Source organism: Phyllostomus discolor, chromosome 7 (genome assembly GCF_004126475.2).
Source record: "Phyllostomus discolor isolate MPI-MPIP mPhyDis1 chromosome 7, mPhyDis1.pri.v3, whole genome shotgun sequence".
Taxonomy (NCBI): Eukaryota; Metazoa; Chordata; class Mammalia; order Chiroptera; family Phyllostomidae; genus Phyllostomus; species Phyllostomus discolor.
This window is the reverse complement of record NC_040909.2, coordinates 103005720-103028090: the sequence shown is the minus strand read 5'-3', so window position 1 is coordinate 103028090 and position 22371 is coordinate 103005720. Positions and strand designations below refer to the sequence as shown.

The 22371-nt window shown below is 42.7% G+C and overlaps 1 protein-coding gene across 5 annotated transcripts in view; it reads right to left on the bottom strand.

The window, feature by feature from the left end:
• Nucleotides 1-22371, bottom strand: part of SULF1 (sulfatase 1) — a 163006-nt gene that overhangs the window by 48150 nt on the left and 92485 nt on the right. For all 5 annotated transcript variants that reach the window (XM_028533688.2, XM_036031199.1, XM_036031200.1 and 2 more), the window contains 3 exons: nt 21641-21880; nt 11940-12091; nt 9487-9656 (listed from right to left, as the gene is read on the bottom strand). In XM_028533688.2, coding sequence (XP_028389489.1) covers nt 9487-9656; nt 11940-12091; nt 21641-21880 — 562 coding nt within the window. The remainder of the gene's footprint in view (nt 1-9486; nt 9657-11939; nt 12092-21640; nt 21881-22371) is intronic.

Genomic DNA, 22371 nt, shown 5'->3' with positions numbered 1-22371 from the left:
TCTACCAGTTTTTCTCATTCCTAACCTCATATGCAGACACCACTAACACAACTGGCTTCACTGGAATTGTAACCAAGTCTATTCTGTAATATATGTGCTAACCACTAAAGCTGTTTATTTTACAGAAAAACCAATACAAACGCAAGGCATAATTTTTGTTTTACACAGGGGAGTGAGTCCTAGCGTTCTAGGACAGGTCGGTTCAAGCCTGTATTTAACCTACTGCAAGATCCCAATGGTACCAACACTCTCCACTGGGGACAAAACATGTCACCTTCTCTTTCAATTTACCCAACTCCCTCAGCCCGTAGAGGCTGCCACCTCAGATTCCCAGAGAACATATCTACACTACATTTCTCATGCTGAGCACTACTCATCTATATTTGACTTCTCCATCAGACTGTTATGAACTTCAACCTTCTTCTTGGATATTATTAAGCATATAGAAACAGTTTAGTATTAAAACTTAGTATTTACCATGTGTCAGGTATTGTGCTAAGTGTTTTATATACATTAGCTCCTTTAATTATCTTGGCTCTTCTGGGAAATAGGTTTATCATTCCCATTTTATAGCTGAGAAAACTGAGGCTTAGCAAAGTTAATTTCCTCAGATTAACAAAGTTAGCAGGTGGAAGAACCAGGACTCAATTCCAAAGGCTACTTCCTTTAACAAAATGAAAGAAAAGTGAAGTGAGAGCCGCTTCCTCCTTCCAAGTTTGCTTTTCGTATGAACCACAGCTTTACAAATAGCCAGTCTCAGGGGTGTTTTGGTACCACTGGTCTTCTCGGAACAAAAAGCCAGCCTGATGATCTGTGTGCTTGCTGGTTAACCTGCAGAAGTGCAACAACTCAAATCCCAATATGACACTGAGCACACTGTACACTGTACAACTCATGCCCAGACGCGTAACGTCTACTCCCTCTGAAAGAGATTTGCAGAGTGGCAGAAGCTGGTGTGGCTCAGTGTGCTCATCTGTAAATGAGGACCTGAGCACATCTCTTAAAAAGCTCTTTTGAGGAACAACTTTGTCTACCTATATCTATACATCTATTACCTATCTATCTATCTATCTCTCACTTAAAAGTGCCTAAAACAGAGGAAGCACAGGAGTTTCCTCCATGAGCAAATAAGCAAATACATTTTATATACGCATCTGGATTGAAAAAATCCTGTGGCATTAAGCAAACGAGCTTTTCAGGTATCACCTGCCATTCTTTTAAGCGAAACTTTGAAATAAACTCTCTTTTCTTTTACAAGTAAATGACTCATGAACCGAATGGCCCCATTCTGTTGGCCTGAAAGGGTTCCTCGTTTCTGAATCGGATGTGGACTCGCATTATCTCAGGAACTTGTGTGGCAGGAAGGGGCACCAGCCTGAGTTTCTTACTCTTCACGCAGCATATCAAGTTACAAACAGGATTAGATTAACTGGTTGAGGAGGAGAGAGGGGGGCTTCTAAATCCCATTGGAAAGGGATTTTCACTGGTGGCACGTAGTTTGAGGTCAGAGAAATACAGCAAGTTGGCCGTGAAAGGTCCCTAACCATTTGCTGATACGTGCCCTGAAAAAGAATACGGCCATAAAAGATTACACAGAGCTTCTTTATAATACCTAAACATCCTCCTCTGACTGCCTTTGATGTTGGTTCGCCTTAATTTTAAAATAAATCTAGTTGACTTTTTTAAAACCACAAAACCTCAACACAAATAAAAATTACAATAGGGAACTGAAGCACGGGCTCGCAGTGGGCAAATTATATCTTCCACTGGTTACCTTGATGTGCTTGGCACGGCTCCACCTCACTTGGGGGAACAGCAAATTACAAGCCTCAAATTGGACTCCCGGATTTACAGAATGACATATGTTAAACCTGGCTTATATTAAAAGGGAGAGTTCAGGTCAGTTGTCAAAGCTGTATTCCCCTGCCTTTTTCCCCCTTCATTTCTTGATGTGGGAGATGACCCCCAGCTCTGGGGCTGAAATCCCAGGTGGGATCTCAGCAGGGGGCAAGGAGGGAGGGTTATGCATTTGCCTTTTAAAGGAAGACAGACTGCCCCTGCTTCCCACAGCACAGCAGCTGTTCGGGGACCTGCAGGTGGAAGGTCGGGGGTCATTGAAATTGACAATGTTGTTGAAAAGTGATCTTTTGCCAAAGGCCTGTGGTTGCCTCCTGCTGGGGCCTGCCAAATTCCTGGAAGATGCAGCCTTCTGTCCCCCAGTGATAATTAAGGCTGCTTCCCCAACAATGGCCTTCCACCAATTCAAGTGGGCTGGAGCTGGGGGCTGGAACACAAGTGAAAGAAGCAGGTAATTGTTTGAAGGAAAACCACATATCCAATTGTTCCAGAATGTTTTTGAAATCAGACCCCGATTCTCATCCCCACCCTTACTAGCATGTGATGGTGGGCAACTCTTTTTTTTTCTGCTAAACCTCTGTTTCTTCATCTATATAATGGGTATAACAACTTCAAGGAGTTCTTGTGAGGGTAAAAAGGGATTTCAGTGACAGAGAGAACAGATCCTAGGACCACATCATACCCATATCTACGGGTAGCTGGAAAGAGCTTATTTTCTAGCTCCTTTGATTGTTGTGGCAACCCCGAGGGGCAGGCAGGGCATCCTATTCCAATTTTACACACGAGAAAGTGAGTATACAGAAAAAATGTTCTGGGGCTGATGTTCCTTCTGTGATGACCTCACAACGACCCGAGTCCTGAACCACCGTCTCCAAAAAGTGCCTCAAAATCCCAGTCATCAAAAGAACTGATAGAAACATTTCTTTCTGGGAAAAAGTAAGTCCTGAATTCCTCAGCCTTCATCCTAATTTAAAACATCAGCAGCTTCTGCTTCCCATTCAGAGACCTCACACCAGATGCTGAGCGGCTACTTTTGTTGCAAATACAGAATGCAGTCTGACCCTGCAAGGCACCCTGGACGAACAGCGGAAAGGTGGGTGACACTGGCTATTTGCTTTAAAATTGAGAGGACAAAGCACCAAGTTGCCATTTTTGAGTTTTTGTTGCTTTCTTAAAAAAACAAAAACAAAAACAAAAAACCCATGTGAGTTACAGCTACACGTGCCTGGTCTGGTGAAACTTCCTGTAGTCTCTTTGGGTAGGAGTTTTGCCCAGAACTGTGCACTCCAGACCTTAGATGCTCAAAAAAACATACCTGTAACCCTCCATAGACTGTTCCAGTACTTGAAAGTGTCAACTTTTCCCAGCAAGCTTCCCTGCACATTATTTTTCTCTAGTCTTACTCCTCGGACTTTGTTGCTCAGGCCACTAGAGCACGTGTCCTTTCGCCCACTGCATTTGCAAGTTCAACCTTCAGCATCAACAGCAATTCTCTTGGTTCTTGATTCTCTTTCCAGGATTGCTTATTGACATAACAGGAATAAGAATTCTAAAAATCAATAATGTCATCTTTTGTTCTGATGGGTGGGTATTTTAGGAGACTAATTCTTACTAGTGAAGAAATATTTCAAGAAATGCATGTGTTGTAGATTAAACCCATACTTGGGGAAATGCAAAGACCTTAGCCGTTCATTCTTACCACTGATGGCCTTAGTTGTCACCAGTGAAAATAAATATATTCGTAGTGTGTTACAGCTGAACATGTGTTTTCTCCATTTGTTATTCAGTCTCAGACAAGAAAAACCCCAATGATCTTACTCTTGAAGGGCTTTGGTAGCAGGAACGTCACTCGCTGAGAAATGAAATGGGTCTCAGTTCCCAGAATAAGCCAATTACACAGATTTAAGACACACACACTCGAAGCATTAAATTGGAAATTCTATACTGAATCTTCCAAGCCACACAATCTCAGCTTTCACTACAACTGAATTTATTTAATTGCCTTTGTGGAGGTAGCCCCACATGAGTTCAAACGTCTTCAGGTAGGTAACATCGAACACATGCAGAAAATACCGAAGGACCTTGATTATAGCTCTATCATCAAACTAATTTAAAGAGTCTTCTAACAATGTTGCAAATGAGAATTAGAATTTTGCCAGTACAGACACAGGAACCACTTCTAACATTAGTTGTGTCTGTGATGGGCAGTGAGCAAGCCTGAGGCGGCAGGGAAGGGGGAATGATCACCTGGACCGAAGGGAATCGACTTTTGGCTCCAGCTCTGTCCCTATCTACTGATGTGATATCGGCAAAGACATTACAGGGTCTTTTTTTTTAAACACAGATTTTAGGTCTTTGTTTTTTAATTTAAAGATGTATGGAATTGTGTTATTTGTAGGTGTCCTTTTAATTTATAAAACCAATTATTTAACTATTTTTACATTTAAAAATGTTTTAATGTCAGCTCGTTGGAGTGGATGTTTCCTCATTTTCTAAACAACGCTCACCAGGCATCGGAGGTGGAGAGGAAACACTCCATCCTGCCTTCAGGAAGGAGCTGCCTTGCATCACTCCAGGACACCGTTTACACAGTATTTTGTGTGAATGCTGCCCCCGCTAGTTGTGCAGTTGGACTTCAGGGGATGGGTTGAGCAGGAAAAATGGAGAGAAGAACAAAGTGGGAATGCAGGAAAAGGTACAATTAGTTCTGCCCAAATCAGAAATTTTAACGGAGATTTTACAATTCTCTCATCAGAAATTTTCATGGAGATTTAAAAATTCTCTCCTCTTCAAAACAATTTCCCTTTATGTATTTGTGGAAGAAATGAAGTCAGAATGTGCAACTTCTTTTTAATGCAAAACATTTCTTTCCAACTTTCAATAACAAAGGTATTTCCAAAACTTCATTTGGAGTCTTACACGGAGAGTTTTCCATTGAACACACTGTGGTGATCTGAAAGCTCCACTTTCAGCACGATTCTTGCAAGTGAGCGGACGGGGACTGTTCAGTGGAAATTTTAGATTCCCCTTGAACCTGTGTCACTGAGTGTGTCCAAACTCCTAGGTATGGGGAGAAAGAACTAATGAATTGAAACAAAACATAATATTTTGATAGGGGCATCCTTGGCAGGAAGGTAATAAGGGAGCTTTGGAGCTTCCCATTGAATCATCTGGTGGGCCAATGGGCTCCCCCTGTCACGGGTGCGCGTTAGGACATCACAGAGGCCAGGAGAAAGGAGTTATGTCAATGTCAGAGAGAGGAGATAGCATTACTCTGAGGACGCTGGAGAGATAACTTACTGAGAAGCCCAACAGAGTCTTAGCCGTAGTGAAGGGCTTAGTGATGAGGATGGTTCTGTGGATTACTACAGTGGAGGTGCCCTCAGATTTCTCAGAGGCCAGGAGGGGCTGAGCTACGTGTGACTAAACAGTGCCTCCTGTCACGAGTGGCCGATAATCTGCTCTCAGTCTTAGTTGGTCGGCATAACCTCTAGCCTCAGTTTGTAAAGCCAACAAGCCAATGTTGGCCTGGCTTCCTTCCTTTTTTGGGAATGGCAAACACCGTGGAAACATGATACATTTGCTCCAGGCTGAGAGGGTCACACTGCTGTTACCCAAAGCTGGATGAAAGGCATCTTGATAATGCTTGGCCACCAAGGAAGGTGACCTAAAGGAAGTGTTCACATTACTTGGGTCCCTCCAATGGGGGCGAATCTACAGCTTCTTGCTCTGTTTTCACTGGGCCTGCCAAGTCTGTCTGCACAGTCCTTAACTTCTTCCATCCCTTTGCTCCAATGTGTTGCTAATGTTTTCTCTAAGAACACTGGCCATTCAGGAGCTCTGTGCACCGCAAATGGCAGCCTGTCTTCTATTTGTCTCATTCCTTTTGTCTGCAGACTGAACCGTGAACCTGTGCTGTCACTCACAGTGACAAGAGATGCACACTGACTCTCTCCAACCCCTTCCTCCTGCAGCATCCAGGAGACCTTTACAACAAAGATGCCAGCAATCCCAGGCTCCAAGGCCTGCGGAGAGGCACCAGATCTCCACATTCCAGGTGCACCAAAGCCCAAGGTTAGCAGCAAATGGAAGCTGAGTCACTCAACCAACCACATGAGTTTTCATTTTCTATGGCTAAGGTTGCTCTCCAGACTGGTGCTTGCCAGCAGCACACACTTTGCACCTGGAAGAGATAATACAGACCATACCGGTGCTTACCCGATTGGTGTTTTTAGAATGGCCAGGTGCGGGAAGAAGAGCACAGTGTGGGTCTTAGTGCTTCGTGACACTTGTCATGTCACAGTGGGCAGGTATCAACCCGTCATTTCTCTAGCTGCTTCCCCTAAACATTAAGTTGAACCAAGTGAAATTGCACTTTTTGTAGGTCAAGAAATATAAAACAAGAAAGAACAGTGTTATATGGTTCATCTTAATGGGCAGAACTGACAAGAGTGAACACCGTTGAAGTGACTTCTATGTCACAGGCCCTCTGTGGGAACTTCAGCTGTGCTGCTTCTCTGAATTTCCATTCAAGGCATAATGTCAAGGTGCTAGTATTTCCCCATTTGACAGTTGAGACAATGGAAGAGGTTAAAAAAAATTGCCCCAGAGTTAACAAGGACAGCTGAGATGGGAACCCACTCTTGTGTGCCTCTAAGGCCTGAATACTTTTCCCCCTGCCATGTGGAGATTTCACTTTAGAAAACCACGCGTAAGACTCACAGGTGGTTTGTTCAGACTAAAGAATAACTGACACCATTTCTATGTAGAAATGACCAAGTCAGATGTTATGCACTACCCTATCAAATGACCCCCAGTGACTCTCTGCTTATGGTTACAAGTCACTAAGGTCCTCAGTACTCTGCTCCATTCCCCTTCTGGCTTTAGCCCCCTTTGCTCTCCTGGCACCCCATTCTCCACTTCCTGGGCCACAGCTTAGACAGCCTCACTCACATGGTGACCACTTGTCCGAGCCACAGTCCCCTCCTAAAATCATCCACCCCATCTGTAGAATCAGCTGCAGGAATTTTAACCGTCCTTTGAAGCCTACTTTGAACGCCTCCTGGTCCATGAATTTTTCCTGATTCCCTTAGAAGATGTGAACACTTCCTCCTCCAAACTTCCACAGCCCCTTGAATGCCTGTTTGAGGTCTTATCGCTTTGGCCCTACTGGTGATGTGGCTACTTGAACACTTGCCTGTCTTCCCCTTAGATCAGGGATCTGGGGGGAAACTCATTTTGTAAAGGACCAGAGAGTAAATATTTCAGGCACTGCAGCCCCCACAGTACTTGCCACAACTACTCAACTCTGCTGTTGTATTTTGAAAGCAGCCAAAGACAATAACTAAATGAATGTGCATGGCTATATTGCAATAAAACTTTACTAACAAAAACTATCAGCAAGTTGGATTTGGCCTCAGTGTGCCAACCCCTGTCTCAGCTTTTGGTTCTCCATGGTCAATAACTATGTTCCTCATGAGTGCACTCATAAATATTTGTGGAACTAAATAGAATTCTTAACTGTCAGAATCAGAGTGTTATTGCAGTTATCACTGAGGCCCTGAGTGCTCCGCAGACTCCTCTCTTCCTGTGACTGTTGCCTGCGCTCGACACTGAGCTGCAGATGGAACCTCTTCACTTGTGGCTGGTTTTCCTACAGGCTCATCCTGGAGCTGCAAAGGCAAGGACTCCTAAGGAGCCACAAAAGCCATTTTGCCAACCCCTTCTCCTCAAATTTGAGAAAACACCAGTAAAATCTGCAGTGGTAGAAAGTCACCTTGGGCCGGGAATCTGCTAATGCAACAAAGAAACTACACAAGGTGATTTCTGACTCAAAAGAAAAGGGAAAGTGGGTCCCAGCTCTCGGGGTCCATTTTCTTTCAATGGAGCAGCCAGTTACCGACTTCATAAGTAATCTGCAATGGAGAGGCGCGTGCCCCTCGTGGGCTTCGCTCGAGGATTTAGCTGCACGGTTATGTGCAGAATAGATCTTCAGAGGTTTATGTATCTGTCCGCAGGGTCAATTCCAAAACACACTGGCTCCCCAGACCATCTTCCCCAAAGCCCAGGCACCCTTCTTTATTCACCGATGATGTTTTATGCATCAATACACTTCTGTCCTACAAGTTCCTGGCCTGTAGGTTATCCATCCTGGCTCCATATATATTGCTAGTTCCTGTCCTCAGTCAGCTCTAAATCACTTCCTTCCTTCTCAATCACTTAATACACAGAGATCTATGTCCTACTGACAAGGAGTTATCAGTCTATTATAATGAAAGACAAAACAAGAACATAAAAACGTTCCACAGGGGTGTGTAATGGCCCCACCTGAGTGTCTTCAGTCATTACTTCTCTCTTTACACAAGTACAGCTGACCATCGAACAACATGGTTTCAACTGCATTGATCCCTATATTCAGTAGGTATACCATTGGTCCTCTGTATTCATGAGCTTTGTATCATGGATTCCACCAAACGTGGATTGAAAACAGTATTTCCAATCCATGGTTAGGAATCCCCAGATATGCTGGGCAGACTGTATGCACTGTTCTACCCCATTTTATATATGGGACTTGAGCATCCACAGATTTCAGGAACCACACGGGAAGGGGGTGACCTGGACCCAATCCGCTGCAGCTAGTGAGAGGAAGCTGTAGTTAGGTCTTCTGGGGGAGTCAAAGCTTATACATGGACTTTCAACTGCACAGGGCTCAGCACCCCTAACCTCCGTAGGGAAACTGCACATCTAATCTATTTTATTTTCATCTGGGATCATGGCTAGAGAATCAGGGTGGATAAAAAGGGATGGTATTTAAGCACTAACAGATTAAGAATCAATTTGGGAGCTTTAGTGATAAAGAAAACACATCGATTCTTGTTCCCAACCTGTCTCAGGGCTGAACTTTCCGCAGACCCAGAGCCCACTGCTCTGTGTGGAAGAGTGCAGATCACTGCACCGGGCAGGAAGACAATGCGTCAATAGAGTCAAAAACACAGTCTTGTTTGCTGTCAAAGCACCCAGACTTTTCCACCCTTGGCTACTGCGAACTATCAGCACGATATAGCTCTCTGCCCTAGGGACAGTCCCCCCGCCCCCACACACAGTCTCTGTGCCTCCTCACCCCCTCCTCTCACAAAGGAACACCGGGTTATTGTAAAACTCTGGCCTGGGCAGGCCTCTTAGGCAAGCTCCTCCAGCTGCTTTCTGGAACAATCCTAACTGCATGTTTGCAGTGAAGCTGCCACAGTTTTCTCCTAGGAAATGAACCATGTTTCTATAAACAGACTGGGGCCGCCACTCTATTGCTATGAAAACAAACTGTTTATCATCATTATTATTAGATGATACTCATGAATATTAAGACAACTGAAGGGAACTCTTCATAAAAATCGCCTCATTCACCCTGTGTGCTTCTCTTCCTTTGCTTTTAGCGACTTAGAAATGTTGGAGATGTGATTCCTTACCACATCACAGAGGCAAGGCCCTCGGTTTCAGGCCTGTGCTGTGGTGACCCAGCAGAAGCTGGTGTTCCTGCCATATGGAAGGAAATGGGGTGAGGAGAGAAGCAAGGTGGGGAGCAAAGGAGAGGCCCATGTCCAGCAGGTCCCCAGAGCCGATGGTATTACTCACATGTGCTGGGAAGCATTGGGGTACAGTTTTGAAAACTGTGGGGCCGAGTCCTCGGGGCCGTGGGGCGCAGCGTGGCTGATCACCATCATAATGGGCCTATGGGGATACATTCTCTTAGACATTTTGAAGTAATTAATGCTCTCGTTAGTGATTAAGTCTGTGAAGTAGTCCTGAAACATACATTTGACACAAAACAGAAATTACAAAAGGTGACATTCATCAGATCACATTTGAATACTGCTTTCCTCAGAAGCAACTCACTGAATGAAGAGGTAAGTCTAAAGCAGGAAAAAACACTGGACTTCCTAAGGCAGCAAAAACACTTTCCCTAACAGAGAAAAATCAGTTGCCAGGGACTTTCTAGAGTTGCTAGCTTGGTAACACTCAAGAAATGCACAATTTAGCAATTAGGAAAGAAAAAAAGTCCAGTCCTGTTTGCCCAAGATAATGATCCGATCTGGCAATGCTAGAGCACATGAAATACCGGATACATATTTCATTCTCAGACTTCGTTGATGTAATCCATTGACAAAAAATTTAATTACTTCAAGGGCAGGAAATACCCACACCCACTACAAATTCACAGTTGCAGAACACACACACACACAAATGAACAAACAAAAGATCTTTTCTTTAAATTAAAAATTCACCTGTGGGAATTATACAATATTCGCTAAGGAAAACCTTGGCCAAAATCTGGGTGCACAGGGAAAAGCTGCAACATTTTTATCAATCAATTTACTTGAAACACTAAATATGGGAAGCGGTTGATTTCCTGCGGATTATCCTCTGTTAATTGCACAACTGAAATGATACAGCTGCTGGGATTAGAGCCTGACTTGTTAGTAAAATGACTTAACTGCAGTATGAGGGGCTGATGCAAGTCTGTAAGGGGGAGGGAAGAAATGGAATGAAAAGGAAAGGAAAGATGAAAACTTAAATTAAACCACCTGCCTCTCTAAGTGTGTGTCAGTGGCCTGGAGCTCCAGCCTAAACTGCAGCAAGTGCCTAGGCAACAGTTCTCAGAGGCAGAGGCTTCCAGGCATGACTAATCACATGTAGACTTAAGGACCAGAACAGCTGCAAAAGCAGTGCCCAAGGGACAAAATCTGTGTCACATGTCATTGTTAGGACAAGTCCACAGGCTATCACCTTCTTCCATGGGAGGGTCTGTTTCATCCCTTTCCTCACTAAAGAAAGATATATTCTTTTTGGACACGGTTGTCTTTGACACTTAATCAGCTGTGGTAATGGGCAAGTTACGCTGATTTAGTCTTGGGAGGGAACCTTGATTACTTTGCTCTCCTTAGGACAACAGGGAAAGAAAGGTTAATAGCTTGAACAAGGAGCATGAAAAGCATCCCCACAGATAAAAAATGATAGCGATGACAATCAGTGCTCTTTGTAGGACACAGCTCAAATCTGCCTCCAAGGTCCCAACCAGCTCTCAACTTTGATGAGCCTGGAAGCCTATTAGCAGTGTTTGTGAATTCATTTGCATTCATTGTTTTCTAAAGGGCATGAAAGAGGAGACTCACTCCGTATCTCCCACCAAGTCCCTTGTGCTCAAATCAGGCCAGGCATAAAGACAGCAAATGCGCCCAAATTAAATAGCATTCCCTCTTACTCATTTCTACCAGTGGTGCTTTTTGTAGTGATATGTGTTAGAGCAGATTCTCAGTTTTTAGGTAAATGAGGAAGAGCTGAGTATGGCTAGAAGGGAAGAGGATATTTTAGGCTAATTAGCACGCTACCTTCAAAGATAGTTTACTCTTCACTCCTGTGATCAGAAAATTGTTTTATTTACGTTGGCAATCACAGAACCCTTGGGAATTTTAAAGTCTAATTTAGGATCTGTTTGTCAGAGAACTGCAGGGCACGCCAGTTCCAGTTTCCAGGAGCCGACTTGGAGATTTGGGGGCTGACAGCTTTAGTGACACTTGCGGACTCCGGCTGCCGTGGGGCAGGTGTCCTGGTCTCAGACCTCTGGACAGGCAGGAGTAAATGGGAGGTGTGGGTTCCTCACCTTTGATTATTCCACCTGTCTGCTCTTATTTTTACATCTAAATCTGAAGACAAAATTGGAAATGGGAGGAGTGAAAAGCAAAACAGTACAAGAGGAACATTTGATTATGTGGACAAGTCCTCTGGGTGTAGGAGGGAAACTGAAAATTATCACAAGCCAGAGTGGAGGCATCTATGATTTTCTTGATGATACTTTCATCAAAGGCTGATTGCCCTGTGTTCTGATGAGGGAAAAAATCACTATGTAAAGTCAGTGTTCCTTGAGAGTCTTTTCTTGCCTGGAGTTTAAAATTACCTTAAAATTTCTCATTCTAACATTGTGAGAACGTAGAAAGCCAATCTTGTGGATAGGTTAATTTTCCGAAAATGGCTGTTCCCTATTATGCACAAAGTAAATTGATGCAGTGTAAAAAGTGCCTGAAAATTACCTTTGCATAATCAAATCCATGCTTTTCTTTGATGCCATTGCGACAAACAGTGTAATTATAGAAACGAGAATTCTTGATTAATCCAAGCCATTCTCGCCACCCGGGAGGGATGTAGCTGCCATTATATTCATTGAGGTATTTTCCAAAAAAGGCTGCAATGGGAAAAAGGGATTATTTTTCTCATACGAAATGAATAATCATAAATAAATACATAAATGCATTAGTATGAAATGATGGCTTCAGAAAGAGACACTAGAACAAAAGTTAACCTAGGTAATAGTGGGTGCCAAAACAGCGTTAGGGTAATAGATAGTCCCATGCTCTGGTGAAGTGACATACACACATTTCCTCTTGAATAAATAGAAGTGGCCCCCAAGTACACGGATTATAATTCAACAGAATCACAGCAACGATCATGGTACTCTGGAGGCAGCTACTCTTGTGGCTTTACTGGGAGACCGGCAGATCGTACCCTTTTGTCAATGGACGTAACAGAGAAGGAGCCGGGGTGAGATTTGGGATGCTACTGCCGGGCACACACATACCGGAGAAGTGAAAGTTCAGTGTTTGTAATAAATTTTGTTTTTAAACGCACTGTTGGAGAATTATAGAAACACCACTGAAAAACTTGTCTCTCTTTTTGCACAGCCCAAGAGTACAAATTTTCTAAAGCAAGGGACCACGGTAAATGCCGTTTTTATGCGACATGGTTAATGTTTTTATGCGTCATGTATTTCATGTCATCTCTGTTTACATTATGTGTATTTTACAAATGGGTATGGCTAAGCCCTGGCTGGCGTAGCTCAGTGGATTGAGCGTGGGCTACAAACCAAAGTGTCGCAGGTTCGATTCCCAGTCAGGGTACATGCTTGGGTTGCAGGCCATGACCCCCAGCAACCGCACTTTGGTGTTTCTCTCTCTCTCTCTCTCTATCTCCCTCCCTTCGCTCTCTAAATATAAATAAATAAAATCTTTAAAAAAAGAAGACTAAGCCTTCTTTATAAAAAAAACAAAAAAACACAAATGGGTATGGCTAACACCTCATAATCAAAAATTCTAGCAACCTAGAGTTGTTGCACAGATGACTAATTTTCACAGAATAATTGTATAATTGGAGTATATGCACCCTAACTAGTCCACTGCTCACGGAAAAGGCCATCGGAAGGACTTCACATTTGTAACTTCGGCATGTCACATCCAAGAAAGGCCACTGTGCCACCAGGCTCACTGATTCTTTTGGAGAGGCAACCCATGAACAGGGTCCTGTGCCAAAGACAAGGATTAGGGAGGGGCCACAGGACAGGGAGGCTGTTCGGAGTCTCAGGAACAAAATGGGTTGGATCTTAAAGTCGGATACCTTGTAACTATCTGAAGGCAGTCATAAGTGTATCGTTGGCAGACTTTTGAGAGAGAAAGAGGGCTCCATTTGTAACTATTGTCATCACACCAGGAAAACAGGTATAAATGAGCACAATTCAGGGTAAACCTAAATGTCTGATCACCCTATTAGACACATACACAGCCTTCCCCTCAACCATGAAGGCCCAGGAAACACCACATTTCATATATGTATACATAGGGATACCTATGCGTGTAGATATATGTGTGTGCCACATACACACCCACATCTATATATACATCCGCACATGAATGCAAGTTTTAATTTTTCTTATTTTTAGAAGGCTTCCATCTTTAATTTTAGGGAGAGACCATATCCTCTGCCTTCCTGGACAAAGCCACTTCTTGGCTCATTAAGCAGGTTTTACAGGTGCCTCCACTCACATCCACCGGGAAAGGAAGCTGCTGGGTGACTGGCTTGGGCTAATGAAAACGGACCCTCGAGTCCAGCCACTTCCCTGGCATTGCCCTTAGAGCATACATTTCTGAACCTTAAACTTACCCACTGTACATCATTTCCATGTCTCCAAGGGATAGCTATTTACCTTGCTTCCATCTTTGATATACAGTATCTCCACCTGAATGTTTTCCTTGCCCCTTAATGTGGCCATCCAAATGGAATGGATCATTTTCCCTTCCAAATTACTTCTCAGCTGTCCTTTAATTCCTGGAGTGGCACAGTCACCCTCTGGGTAGTGAGGTGTGGCAACCCCGAGTCTTCCCTGATTTCTACCTGCTCCTCACCGAGCAGTTGCCACCACCCGTAGGACCTACACTATCTGGATGATAACTCCCAAACCTTGCCACCTTTCTGAACACCATCTCCGGTCACGTCCCCCTCTTCTCACAATCTGGATGGAGGCTTGTCGCTTGTAGGATCCAGTTTAATTCAATAGAATGCTGTTTGTGGCCTTCCTTAGGTGGGAAAAAAAATCATTCTCTCTCCAAGCCCCTCTTGCATTTCTCTGTTCATGTCCCTCTCTCCAGCTCTGCTTTGCTCTGGTTTCCACCTTTCTGCCTGTGTCTGTGCTACTGTCTTCATCTCCCTCTCTGTGTATCAAGGCCAGAGCACATGCCATTCCACTCTCAGGCTTTGGCCCGTAGCAAATTTGTGCCTGTGGTTTTAATGAGATCCTCTCTTTCTTCCTGGTGGTGGACTCTTGTTCCCACATAAGCCAGTCCTTCTTGGACTGTGAGGCTTTTGCAGGCAAACATTGCCTTTGCCTCCTCTCTGTACCCCCACCCCCATCTTTGCACACAGTATAGGGGTTCCATAAATTTTGTTTCTTGAACTGGGGTTCATGGACCCCCATGTATTCTAGGCCTCTACAGGTTCTAGACTTGTTAAATTTTGTGTATTCACATGGATTATAATTTTAACATTTGATTTGGTCTAAATATTTTCATAGACTAGAACTTCAGAGACGAAGTTGACATTTCTCAGGTTGATTTTTTTTTGAAGAGTTGACTCCAGGCCGTGTGTACTTATTTGTTGAATGAATGTTTATCTGTTGAATCTGTGAATGAGTGAATGAATCAAGCCCTCCCTCAGCCAAATGCCCTTGCCTGAGGATTCTGCCAGGGCCCGGAGCAGATCGACGGGGGTAGGACAAAACATCAGAGGCTCTCACGCCAGATATGACTCACGATTTCCTTCCGAGCTGACTCTGTGCAGCGGGAATTCTTCTAATGAGGGGTTCTTGTCTTCAGAGACTAACCACCTTTTCACACAAAACCACAAGATGAGCTTCCTTTTCCGACAAAAGCCAACACAGACTCGGAGCCGCAGGCAGCCGCCCAACACCACACCCCAGCTGCATTTCTCCAGAAGGGAACTGTTTCCAGGAACCTTCCACTCAGTAACATCAGACCCGTTCTTTCCTCTGGCCTGCGCCTCCTCCCTGGGGGTTTACTCCATTTTTCTCTCCTTTTGTTTTCAAAGAAGTGAAACACCATCATGGTTCAGGACAAAACCCAGCCTGCTTGAGTTCCAATCCTGCTTGCTACTCGTTTAGCTATGTGTCTACGGTCAAGTTACTCAGTTTTCTCTACCCCCAATTCCTTTTCCTAGAGCCATGAAGATGGTAATAATGAAAGTGGTAGGATTGTTGTCCGGATTAAATAAGCTAATACACACATAAAGTGCTTAACACAGTGCCTGGCACGTAACAAGGGCTTTTTAAAAAGTGCTTCTACTTCTGTTGTTATTATCAGCATCACCGTTATCTTTATCCTTTCAACTCTGTGTTCTGATTTTAAATAATTTACCATTCTGCAGTGCAAGGAACTTGCATCCTCTGGTTCCGCACTTGCGCATTTGCAAACATTTCTTGAGAGGTGACAGTATTACCTTTCCTGATCTGACTTACATTGTGACAACAAATTCTCTCCCATTTGGCTTCCATTTTCCTGCTCGATTAGTTTTAAAAATTTTCCTGCTACTCTTAGTTTTATTTCTTGGGTTGTTTCCCACCACCTACCCCCCGCCTCTCAGGGCAGCCACGCCAAGCCCTTCCTTCCTTGTTTTCTCTGTGAGGTTATTTTGTTCTGTTTTCTACCCATTTCCATGGCTATCCCATTCCCTTTCATCCTCCCCTTACAAACCATTTGCAAGTCTCTTTGCAGCGCTTATTAGTCACGTCAGAACTCCCTCCAGGTTTTTGGTGTCTTTGTGTTAATGGAGTGTAAAGAATGCACTCAGTTTTCCAGATGTGCCCTCACCCGTCACACTTGTTCTAAGAGAGACCAGGACCTCGTGTGTCACAAAGCGACACCCCGTGTTGGCCGCTTCCAGTGACTCTGGCCTTTCTTGTCGCCTCCTGACATTGAGACTCATTTGTAATCACCCCTGGCCTCTTTGAACATCACGCTTCCTGGCAGCGCTCTGCAATTGATTATCTGGGCTTCTAATTATTTTCCTCCAGATGTATTAAATCTCTTTCTCCTTCCCTAAGGTGAATTTTACTTTCTTGCCCAAAGTACCATTACATCATGTGTAGTTTGAAGATTTCCTGTCCTTGGACACTGGTCATTCAACTTAACTTACTACTATACCATCTGAGTATCTCACCAGCATGGCACCGACCCTCCTTCTATGCCACTGAACACCCCCCTTCACAGCTGTTTGAGAAGGTGGCGTGGGGGTTAAGTGTCAGGACAATGATCACACAGACCTGATTATAATTATTTTTGACTTTAGGCCACGCTACTCTGCCCAGCACTATCTGTGCCAAAATACATAGAAAAATTTCCTTGAACTATCTGAAGCCAAGGCATTTATTTTAAGTCAGCAATAGGAACTTCGCAAAAGATTTCTGATACTGTGGAGGAGTTAAATCTTGTCTAATATAACAAATGATACACTAGCTGAGCTTTTACTCTAGGTAATTGATAGACTTGGATTATAGGATTTCACTGGTTGTAACTAAAAATATACATAATTTTCAACCAATTAAAAATTATGATTTCCTCTTATGTCAACTTGTATATATGGTTTTGGTTTCCCCAATTCAATTGTTAAATCTAATGATGACAGGGATCTTATTTTATATCTCTTCATATCCCAGTATCAACCATAATTTTAAGCATGCTGTGGTTCAATAAATACCTATGTTTATGTACTTAACATGAAAATCTATAATACTATAACTCATAAAAATAAGAATCTAGTTTGTCTTACTTTAAGTGAACTCTGCATTTAAAAAAAGCCCATATTAGAGAATAAATATACTTGTCATAAGTAACAAATAAATTTTATAATGTAAAAAGACATGAAATTAGAAAATTGACTAATTTGTCTAAGTTGTTTTGTTACAAAAGAATTCTCTACAAAAGGATTTATCTTAGCTCTCTGTTAAATATTCTCCGGTGATGTGTACAGTAGAATTAGCAAGACTGAAATTTAATTCACATGCTATTTCATGTATCATGTGTTCTGATTATAATTTGAACACTAACATTTAAAAAAGACTCAATATAATAATTACAGTGGTTATAATAAAATTACAGTATAATTTTGGGTAGGAAAGAAAACTTCGGAATCCTTCTCATCCAATCACTGCATTTTATGTGTTGGAAAACTGGTCTTTCTACAAGTTCTCAGAGAGAATTAAAGGCAGAGCTAGGACACGACTCCAGGCATCCTCAGTGTTTGTTCGGGGTTTTTGCTACACTCGAAGTTACCTCTGAAATGTGGATTATCACCTTTACTTTAAAACCATACTAGGTTTCTTTCACATGCATGTCTATACCCTCACAAGAAATTTAAAGTAAAAACATTCTGAGCATAAAGTCAGGCAGGATATTCATCTTTATGACAGATAATCCAATGTCATTCCCAGTTCAGTTGTCAGAACATAAAATGAAATAGACATGTTACTGTATTTTCCCCTTCTCGAACATTTAAGCTGTTGCGGACTCATATTTTCCATGAGTAAGTTTAGAAAAATTTAGGCTATAGCCAGTCCAAAAATATGCCGAGTTTTGAAAAAGGAAAATCATGTCATACAACAGTAAATATAATATTGGATCAATTCGATTCATTTAAATCCATGTATTCTGGATTCCTCCCAAAGTAAGTCTCATAGTAATCTGTCTTCTCTGAGCTGTTCTTCATAAATCTAATTGCTGCTTCGTGTTTTCTCCTAATGGGTATTTATGTATAATGCATATTTCAGTTTCCTTCATTATTTTTCTTAGGTTCTCAGCTAAATGTTCCAAATAATGTATTCATTATTAAGAAAACAATAAAATATACGTTGACTCTTTTCTGACTAGTCTAGAGACTCATAAATAATTGCACTGGTTTAATACCTACTCACCAGTTCTCTTAATTTCCCAAGGTGCCTGTCATCTTGATATGCTTATTTGTCTATTTTCAACAGTGTCAACGTCCCTGCTTAGATCAATAATTATCATTACAAAGACATCTTTACTTCCCAATTGTCTTAGACACTTCAATACATTCCCAGCAAAGATAAATTTAAACTCTACAGATCTCTATCGCTGCCATTTTAGTCTTCCATTTATAATTGTTCTGATTTACTAATGAGCACATCGAAATTTATTTTCTGCACTAGGTATTTGGGTAAGTCCTTGTTACCCTTTCAGAAATTCCTGTTATTTTGTGGGATGACTCACCATAAATTCCAGTATTACCTAAGAGTCTAGACCCCTGGGGAGAAGATTGGCTTCAGAATCTGTCTTGGTTTCCAAGAACAAATCCCCTCTCCCTGGAAAAGACAACTGAATGGACAAAAGGTCAGACACTCGCCATGGCAGAGCCTTGTGATGTGCGGTTTTGTCCTGGACCGAACCGTGAGGTTAAGGCGGCACACGGGAAGGAGCCCTGATGCCTGGCCTCACCCTTAGGAATCAGATGTGCCACTTCAGTGAGTCCCCTTAATCTTGTGGGTCTAAGTTTTCTCATTTGAAGACAAGGGAATCAAACTAAATTATGTCTGAGTTTTATTCAAGCACTTGCAATCCATTGTAGGGTGGATACGGGACAGCACAATCAAAACAAGTACCAGAACACACTATGCTTCTTAGAAGCAACTGAGTTGTTTATATCTCTGTGACCCAGGGTACTTTGGAGTGGGGGGTGTTTCCATTTTTGCTTTTGTCACCAGGAGGCTTATTTTTAAATATGCAGCCTTTCTCTATAACTCCAGGCCATGTAGGTTGTATACCAACCTTTGCCTTGACTTTAACTATTTCTCTTTATTTCCATTTGCCAGGGTCCTTATTGTGCTGTATCCTATTTTGTTTTATGTGTCTCTAGGGTACTTTGGAGTGAAGCATGACAGATACACGTGCAAAGAAGTAAGACAATGGGAAGAGGAAAGACTTTGGAATTGGATGTGCTGGATTCATTCTATCACTGACTAGCCTGTGTTCTTAGACAATTAACTCACTCGAGTAACTGTTTTTTTTCACTGGTAACATGAGCAAATCCTTTCTTTCAAGGTTTCTTTAAGAATTAGGTGACAAAACTTAGCTAAAATGCCTGGTATAGGGTAGCTAATGTCTTTCTTTCCCCCTTTTCCACCCCAGCTTTATTGAGATATAACCGACAATCAAAAATTGTATATTTTTAGCCCTGGCTGGCGTAGCTCAGTGGATTGAGTGCGGGCTGGGAACCAAAGTGTCCCAGGTTCGATTCCCAGCCAAGGTACATTCCTGGGTTGCAGGCCATAACCCCCAGCAACCGCACATTGATGTTTCTCTCTCTCTCTCCCTCCCTTCCCTCTCTAAATAAATAAATAAAATTTAAAAAAAAAAAAAAGATTCAATCACTGCCATTGCTGAATTGGATTTAAAAAAAAATTGTATATTTTTAAGGTATACAACCTGATGGCCCAATATACATAAACATTGTGAAATATTTACCATCGCCAAGCCAACCAACATATCCATTACTTTACCTTTATCATTTCCTCCTGCCCCCCCCCCCCATCACTCCCTGGGGTGAGAACACCAAAGATCTACCCTCTTAGCAAATTTCAAGTACACAATACAATCTTGTCAACTACAGTCACATTGCTGTGGGCTATGTCTCCAGGACTTACTCACATCCTCTTTTCCCCCTTTCTTGGATCAGCCCTGAAACAAATTAGCAAGCCCTAGTTGAGCGCTCCAGTCCTGGCAAGATGCTCTGAGTCACCTTGCATCTCTGCTTATTACGGACCTCATCCATTTTGCTCCTGATATGGTAACAGTGCCAACCCCACAAGCTGCTTGTCCACTGCTAGGGATTAAACTGTAGGGAGCCCAGGAGGTGAAAGGTCCTGATCTCACACAGCACTTTCCAGGAACAAAACAAAATTAAGTGGTTAAAATCAGGAACCAGACATTAGGGGGATCGCTGTTGATTTTACTTCCGAGCTGGTCATACAGTTTTTGAAATCCCCATCTCAGTAATGAAACAGAACCAAGTCCATTTGCTGTCTGCAAACCTAAAGGGATGCTTGATGGATTTGCAAATTGTTTTAGAGCTCTCAGATGGAAGGTGCTATAAATTTAAATCACTTATGTGAGAAAACACATTCAGGATAAGGCACTCTGAGTAACCTAGTTTCTTTCCTAAGTATCAGCAAACACCCTTGGGATTCATGGGAAGATCTTCCTCTATGAGTAGCTATCTTAAAATATCTGTGAATGACAATGCTGTCATATTCACAATGAATATTTTCATCTATAAATAACAAGCACTAAGTGCCCATGGGGAGCTCTGCAAAGGAGCCAATGGCCACATGTTTCCTGAGACCAGTGGGAAAGATTGGTTTCATTTTTTGAAGAGATTTAACAAAATACATTTGTCTGAAATCCTTTACTTTTAAATCCTTTTTAAATCTTTGGGCTAGAGAATCTGTAAAATCATTTCCGAAAGCTTTAATGATAACATCATGAATTCTTATGAACAAATCCAGGTGGTTCTGAAAAATCTATTTTGCACTGTTGCCCCTCCAGAAACACCCTTGCTTCCTCTCAGGGAGAAATGCCGAGGGCACCTCAGTGCTGGCAGAATGAAGGCGTTGGCAGGGGGTGGGGAGAGCAACCTTATTAGAAGGAGCCTTGCTTCTTCCTTAGAAAGACTGGCATGATGTTCATGACCTCTCTTGGAAAAGGTGCCCAATTTTCAGAAGACCAGCTAACCCAAACCTTCCTCAGGCCTTATGGAGGTTAAACACTGAGAGGAGGTATAGCAATTGCCTTCCTTTCTTGGAAGATGGAGGAGAACATCTGAAACCTCAAATGGCCACAATGTGAGCTAAAAACCTCCAGATCTTACTAAATAAATGCATCAATAAGATATGTGTCATTGGTTTGTTCATTCAGTGATTTATGAATTCCGTAAGTGATTGTAATCATCTGTGTCCCAGGCCCTGGGGAAGAGGCTAAGCAGTTGATGATTTCTTACTCAAACAATCAGCAGAAGTTTGCCAACATCTAAGACAAGCCTCCAGCTGTGCCATGATCCCTTGAGATGTGGGAGGTTGAGGTAAATAAGCAAATGGAGTGAAAACTTATCGGTGGTAGGTTCTCCTGGAAAATTCCAAATGCTAGGCGGGTAAAACGCTTTCATAACATGTCCACTGAGAATCACTCTGACTTTCCCTGAGGCACCTCTCCTTGGTACATCCTTCAGAGTGAAAGAGTGAGGGATGGGGAGGACACTGATACAGACGCAAACAGCCTACATACTTCCACCGGGGAACTTCATACATTTCATTACACATTGCCTTTGCCTGTGTCTAAGATGTTTCATCAAAGGGTCAGGGGCCAGAAAGTTCACCCTTTACCTGTTCTGTAGCCAGTGTTGTTAAGATATACAGCAAAAGTCCGAGGTTCGTGCATCGCCTGCCACGAGGGTGAGGAGCAGTTCTCGTTGTTGGTGTAGACGTTGTGGTTGTGCACGTACTTCCCAGTGAGCATGGAGGACCGGGAGGGGCAGCACATGGGAGTGGTCACGAAGGCGTTGGTGAAGGTGGCCCCTCCGTGCTCCATAATCTTTCTCGTTTTGTTCATGACTTGCAGGGACCCTGAAAGGCACAATTCCAGTTTCGTTTGGCAGAGTGTGCCACACAAGCATTTATGTCTTGTCACTCAGTGGCTCTGTTCTCCTGATTTATTAATTTCATTCCCTTGGTTTGAAGAAGTCTATTAATCTGACCAGCTCTCATTTCCAGAATAAAATTAAATATCTGGGATCCTACCATCTCAAGTATTTTGCAGAATAATAACCACATTCTAGCTTTCCCCCCTTAATCACAAAGGGAAAAAAATGCAAGCTCATCTGATAATTAAAGTTAGAATTCTAGATATGGAGTAGATTCAAAGGCCAGCTGTCCTTTGAAGATTACATAGAACAATAGCCTGTTACATGGGTCCCATGGCCCACGACACATGCACAAAGCTAGTGACAGTGCAGAGATGACTAGATCCAGTGTTTTAAGAGGAAAACCTCTTTTCTACATTGTAAAAGTCCCTCCAAAATGCCTGTATTTAATAATAAAAAAGATCTTCAGTGTAA